Genomic DNA, 6,602 nt, shown 5'->3' on the forward strand with positions numbered 1-6,602 from the left:
GGGGTTGTCCCAGGGGTGTCCCAGGTGTCCCAGGGTGTCCCCAGGGGTCCCCAGGGTGTCCCTGTCCCGCAGAGGGGTGTCCCTGGGGGGGTGTCCCAGGGGTGTCCCCAGGGTGTCCCTGTCCCGCAGAGGGGTGTCCCAGGGGTGTCCCAGGGGGGTGTCCCCAGGGTGTCCCCAAGTGTCCCCAGGGTGTCCCCAAGTGTCCCCAGGGTGTCCCAGGGGGGTGTCCCAGGGGTCCCAGGGGTGTCCCCAGGGTGTCCCTGTCCCGCAGAGGGGTGTCCCAGGCGGGTATCCCCAGGGGGGTGTCCCCAGGGTGTCCCCAAGTGTCCCCAGGGTGTCCCAGGGGGGTGTCCCAGGGGTCCCAGGGGTGTCCCCAGGGTGTCCCTGTCCCTGGGGGGGTGTCCCAGGGTGTCCCTGTCCCGCAGAGGGGTGTCCCGGGGCGGGGTGTCCCCAGGGTGTCCCCAGGGTGTCCCTGTCCCGCAGAGGGGTGTCCCTGGGGGGGATGTCCCAGGGTGTCCCTGTCCCGCAGAGGGGTGTCCCAGGGGTGTCCCTGGGGGGGTGTCCCAGGTGTCCCCAGGGTGTCCCTGTCCCGCAGAGGGGTGTCCCAGGGGTCCCCAGGGTGTCCCTGTCCCTGGGGGGGTGTCCCAGGGGTGTCCCCAGGGTGTCCCTGTCCCGCAGAGGGGTGTCCCTGGGGGGGATGTCCCAGGGTGTCCCTGTCCCGCAGAGGGGTGTCCCAGGGGTGTTCCAGGGGTCCTCAGGGTGTCCCTGTCCCGCAGAGGGTGTCCCAGGTGTCCCAGGGTGTCCCTGTCCCTGGGGGGGGGTGTCCCAGGTGTCCCCAGGGTGTCCCTGTCCCGCAGAGGGGTGTCCCAGGGGTGTCCCCAGGGTGTCCCAGGGGTCCCCAGGGTGTCCCTGCCCCGCAGAGGGGTGTCCCTGGGGGGGGGTGTCCCAGGTGTCCCCAGGGTGTCCCTGCCCCGCAGAGGGGTGTCCCAGGGGTGTCCCCAGGGTGTCCCAGGGGTCCCCAGGGTGTCCCTGCCCCGCAGAGGGGTGTCCCTGGGGGGGGGTGTCCCAGGTGTCCCCAGGGTGTCCCTGCCCCGCAGAGGGCCGCTCTCTGAAGGACGAGGACGTGCTCCAGGCTCTGCCCGTGGGCACCACGGCCACTTTCTACTTCCGGGACCTGGGGGCTCAGATCAGCTGGGTCACGGTGAGGACGAGGCTGCCTGGCTGTCTGTCTGGCTGTCTGTCTGTCTGTCTGTCTGTCCATCTGCCTGCCTGGCTGTCCGTCTGGCTGTCTGTCCGGCTGTCTGTCTGTCCGTCTGTCTGTCTGTCTGTCTGTCCGTCTGTCTGTCTGTCTGTCTGTCTGTCTGTCTGTCTGTCCGTCTGTCTGTCTGTCTGTCCGTCCGTCTGTCTGTCTGTCTGTCTGTCTGTCTGTCTGTCCATCTGTCTGTCTGTCTGTCCGTCCGTCTGTCTGTCTGTCTGTCTGTCCGTCTGTCTGTCTGTGCGTCTGTCTGTCTGTCTATCTGTCTGTCCATCTGCTCGTCTGTCTGTCCATCTGTCTGTCTGTTCATCCGTCTGTCTGTCTGTCTCTTTGTCTGTCTGTCCATCCGTCTGTCTGTCTGTCCATGTGTCCAGGTGTCCATCTGTCTGTCCGTCTGTCTGTCTGTCCCTGTGGCTGCTGCTCTGGCCCTGGGCACACGCAGCCGCTCACCTGTCCGTCCGTCCCCCTGTCCGTCCCCCTGTCTGTCCCTGTCCCCCTGTCCGTCCCCCTGTCCCCCTGTCCGTCCCCCTGTCCGTCCCCGTCCCCCTGTCCCCCTGTCCCCCTGTCCGTCCCTGTCCCCCTGTCCGTCCCCGTCCCCCTGTCCCCCTGTCCGTCTCCCTGTCCATCCCCCCATCCCCCTGTCCGTCCCCCTGTCCGTCCCTGTCCCCCTGTCCGTCCCCCTGTCCCCCTGTCTGTCCCTGTCCGTCCCTGTCCCCCTGTCCGTCCCCCTGTCCCCCTGTCCGTCCCTGTCCGTCCCTGTCCCCGTGTCCGTCCCCCTGTCCCCCTGTCTGTCCCCCTGTCTGTCCCCCTGTCCGTCCCCCTGTCCGTCCCCCTGTCCCCCTGTCCATCCCCCTGTCCCCCTGTCCGTCCCCCTGTCCATCCCTGTCCCCCTGTCCCCCTGTCCGTCCCCCTGTCCATCCCTGTCCCCCTGTCCCCTTGTCCGTCCCCCTGTCCCCCCATCCCCCTGTCTGTCCCCCTGTCCCCCTGTCCGTCCCCCTGTCCATCCCCCTGTCCGTTCCCCCGTCCCCCTGTCCCCCTGTCCATCCCCCTGTCCCCTGTCCCCCTGTCCCCCTGTCCATCCCCCTGTCCATCCCCCTGTCCATCCCCCTGTCCGTCCCCCTGTCCCCCTGTCCCCCTGTCCATCCCCCTGTCCATCCCCCTGTCCATCCCCGTGTCCGTCCCCCTGTCCCCCTGTCCATCCCCCTGTCCATCCCCCTGTCCCCCTGTCCCCCTGTCCATCCCCCTGTCCCCCTGTCCATCCCCCTGTCCGTCCCCCTGTCCCCCTGTCCATCCCCCTGTCCATCCCCCTGTCCCCCTGTCCCCCTGTCCGTCCCCCTGTCCCCCTGTCCGTCCCCCTGTCCATCCCTGTCCCCCTGTCCCCCTGTCCATCCCCCTGTCCCCCTGTCCATCCCCCTGTCCGTCCCCCTGTCCCCTGTCCCCCTGTCCGTCCCCCTGTCCATCCCCCTGTCCGTCCCCCTGTCCCCGTCCCGCCGCCGCAGGTGTTCCTGACGGAGTACGCGGGGCCGCTGCTGATCTACCTGCTCTTCTACTTCCGGCTGCCGTTCCTCTACGGGCCGCGCTTCGACTTCACCGCCAGCCGCCACCGCGTGGTGCAGTGAGTGGGCGGGGCCTGGGCGGGGGGCGGGGCCTGGGCTGGGGGCGGGGCCTGGGGAGAGGGGCGGGGCCAGCCGACACCGCGGGGTGCAGTGAGTGGGCGGGGCCTGGGCAGGGGGCGGGGCCTGGGGAAAGGGGGCGGGGCCAGGGAGAGGGGGCGAGGCCTGGGGAGAGGGGCGGGGCCTGGGGAGAGGGGGCGGGGCCAGCCGGCACCGCGTGGTGCAGTGAGTGGGCGGGGCCTGGGCGGGGGGCGGGGCCAGGGGCGGGGCCTGGGCTGGGGGCGGGGCCTGGGGAGAGGGGCGGGGCCAGCCGCCACCGCGGGGTGCAGTGAGTGGGCGGGGCCAGGGAAAGGGGCGGGGCCAAGGGGCTGGGGGCGGGTCCAGGGGCGGGGCCAGCCGGCACCGCGTGGTGCAGTGAGTGGGCGGGGCCTGGAGAGGGGGCGGGGCCTGGGGCTGGGGGCGGGGCCAGCCGCCACCGCGTGGTGCAGTGAGTGGGCGGGGCCAGGGGAGAGTGGGCGGGGACTGGGGAAAGGGGGCGAGGCCAGGGAGAGGGGGCGGGGCCATGGGCGTGGCCAGCCGACACCGCGTGGTGCGGTGAGTGGGCGGGGCCAGGGCAGGGGGCGGGGCCAGGGACAGGGGGCGGGGCCAGCCGGCTCCGCGTGGTGCAGTGAGTGGGCGGGGCCTGGGCAGGGGGCGGGGCCAGCCGCCACCGCGTGGTGCAGTGAGTGGGCGGGGCCTGGGAAAGGGGCGGGGCCTGGGCCTGGGGGCGGGGCCAGCCGCCATCACGTGGTGCAGTGAGTGGGCGGGGCCAGGGCAGGGGGCGGGGCCATGGGCGGGGCCAGCCGGCACCGCGTGGTGCAGTGAGTGGGCGGGGTCAGGGATAGGGGGCGGGGCCTGGTACAGGGGGCGGGGCAAGGGGCGGGGCCAGGCGCCACCGCGTGGTGCAGTGAGTGGGCGGGGGCAGGGACAGGGGCGGGGCCTGGGCTGGGGGCGGGGCCTGGGCGGGGGGGCGGGGCCGGGGGGCGGGGCCTGGGGAAAGGGGCGGGGCCTGGGCAGGGGGCGGTGCACAGGGGGTGCAGAGGCCCCTGGGGGGTGGGGGGATGGGGGGTGTGTGCCCCCCCCAGGATGTCCCCCTGTTCCCCTGTCCCCAGCCTGGCCTGTTGCTGCCCCTCCCCCCGTGTCCCCCTTATGCCCCCTGTGCCCCCATCCCCCGCTGTCCCCATCACCCCCCGTCCCCCCCATCCCCCGTCACCCCCTGTGCCCCCATCCCCCCATCCCCCCCGTGCCCCCATCCCCCGCTGTCCCCATGACCCCCTATCCCCCATCCCCCATCCCCCCATCCCCCCCTGTCCCCCCATCCTCAATGTCCCCACGAACCCCCACCCCTCTGTCACCCCCTGTCCCCATGACCCCCCATCCCCCATCCCCCCATCCCCCCCTGTCCCCCCCATCCCCCTGTCCCCCACTGTCCCCATGACCCCCCGTCCCCCCCCATCCGCCCTATCCCCCCCCATCCCCAATGTCCCCTTGTCCCCATCCCCCCTGTGCCCCGCTGTCCCCCCCTGTCCCCCACTGTCCCCATGACCCACTGTCCCCCCCGTCCCCCCATCCCCCCTTGTCCCCCCACGTCCCCCCCTGTCCCCTGATGTCCCCATGACCCCCCGTCCCCCCTGGCCCCCCTGTCCCCAATGTCCCCTTGTCCCCATCCCCCATCCCCCCATCCCCCCCTGTCCCCCCATCCCCTGCTGTCCCCATGACCCCCCATCCCCCCTGTCACCCCCGATGTCCCCCTGTCCCCCGCTGTCCCCTGATGTCCCCTGTCCCCCCCTGTCCCCCCTGTCCCCGTCCCCAGCCTGGCCTGTTGCTGCCACTCGTTCCCCCTGATCCCCCCCGTCCCCCGCTGTCCCCTGATGTCCCCTGTCCCTGTCCCCTGTCCCCGTCCCCAGCCTGGCCTGTTGCTGCCACTCGTTCCACTACGTGAAGCGGCTGCTGGAGACGCTGTTCGTGCACCGGTTCTCGCACGGCACCATGCCCCTGCGCAACATCTTCAAGGTGACCCTGACCCCCTGACCCCCCCAAACCCCCCTGAACCCCCCCAACCCCCCCCAAACCCCCTGACCCCCCCCAAACCCCCCTGACCCCCTGAGCCCCCCTGAGCCCCCCAACCCCCTGAGCCGCTCTGCACCATGCCCCTGCGCAACATCTTCAAGGTGACCCTCACCCCCTGAGCCCCCTGAGCCCCCCCTGAGCCCCCCTGAACCCCCCCAAACCCCCCTGACCCCCCCCCGAGACCCCCAAACCCCCCTGACCCCCCAACCCCCTGAGCCGCTCTGCACCATGCCCCTGCGCAACATCTTCAAGGTGACCCCCAAACCCTGACCCCCCCTGAACCCCCCTGAACCCCCCTGACCCCCCCCGAGACCCCCCCAACCCCCTGAGCCGCTCTGCACCATGCCCCTGCGCAACATCTTCAAGGTGACCCTCACCCCCTGAGCCCCCTGAGCCCCCCCTGAGCCCCCCTGAACCCCCCCAAACCCCCCTGACCCCCCCCGAGACCCCCAAACCCCCCTGACCCCCCAACCCCCTGAGCCGCTCTGCACCATGCCCCTGCGCAACATCTTCAAGGTGACCCCCAAACCCTGACCCCCCCTGAACCCCCCTGAACCCCCCTGACCCCCCCCGAGACCCCCCAACCCCCTGAGCCGCTCTGCACCATGCCCCTGCGCAACATCTTCAAGGTGACCCCCAGACCCTGACCCCCCCTGAACCCCCCTGAACCCCCCCAAAACCCCCTGACCCCCCTGAACCCCCCTGACCCCCCCCAAACCCCACCCAACCCCCCTGAGCCCCCCAACCCCCTGAGCCGCTCTGCACCATGCCCCTGCGCAACATCTTCAAGGTGACCCCCAAACCCTGACCCCCCCAAACCCCCCTGAACCCCCCCAAACCCCCCTGACCCCCCCCAAACCCCACCCAACCCCCCTGACCCCCCAAACCCCCCCAACCCCCTGAGCCGCTCTGCACCATGCCCCTGCGCAACATCTTCAAGGTCACCCCGACCCCCTGAGCCCCCCCTGAGCCCCCCCAAAACCCCCTGAACCCCCCTGAACCCCCCTGACCCCCCCCGAGACCCCCCAACCCCCCTGAGCCACCCAACCCCCTGAGCCGCTCTGCACCATGCCCCTGCGCAACATCTTCAAGGTGACCCCCAAACCCCAACCCCCCTGAACCCCCCTGACCCCCCCCAACCCCCCCCCAAACCCCCTGACCCCCCCCAAACCCCCCTGACCCCCCAACCCCCTGAGCCGCTCTGCACCATGCCCTGCGCAACATCTTCAAGGTGACCCCCAGACCCCAACCCCCTGAGACCCCCCCAAACCCCCCCTGAACCCCCCCAAACCCTCCTGACCCCTCCTGACCCCCCCAAACCCCCCTGAGCCCCCCCAAACCCTCCTGAGCCCCCCCAAACCCCTCTGACCCCTCCTGACCACCCCAAACCCCCCTGAGCCCCCTCAAACTCCCCCTGACCCCTCCTGACCACCCCAAACCCCCCTGAGCCCCCCTGAGCCCCCCTAAACCCTCCTGACCCCTCCTGACCCCCCCCAAACCCCCCTGCCCCCCCGCCCACCCCTGGGGGTCCCCCTGACCCCCCAGTGTGACCCCCCCCCCCCAGAACTGCACCTACTACTGGGGCTTCTCCGCCTGGATGGCCTATTACATCAACCACCCCCCTC

General features: G+C 71.9%; 1 protein-coding gene across 1 annotated transcript; it reads left to right on the forward strand.

The window, feature by feature from the left end:
• Positions 1–1,079: 1,079 nt before the first annotated feature.
• Positions 1,080–6,598, forward strand: LOC311204676 (very-long-chain enoyl-CoA reductase-like; the record flags this gene model as incomplete). Its single annotated transcript, XM_084281069.1, has 4 exons — positions 1,080–1,201; positions 2,755–2,870; positions 4,815–4,920; positions 6,542–6,598. Coding segments are annotated over 4 exons (401 nt in total), but the record flags the coding sequence as incomplete, so codon positions are not given.
• Positions 6,599–6,602: the final 4 nt, after the last annotated feature.

This window comes from Gallinula chloropus, assembly GCF_964237585.1.
Source record: "Gallinula chloropus genome assembly, contig: HAP1_SCAFFOLD_829, whole genome shotgun sequence".
Classification (NCBI taxonomy): Eukaryota; Metazoa; Chordata; class Aves; order Gruiformes; family Rallidae; genus Gallinula; species Gallinula chloropus.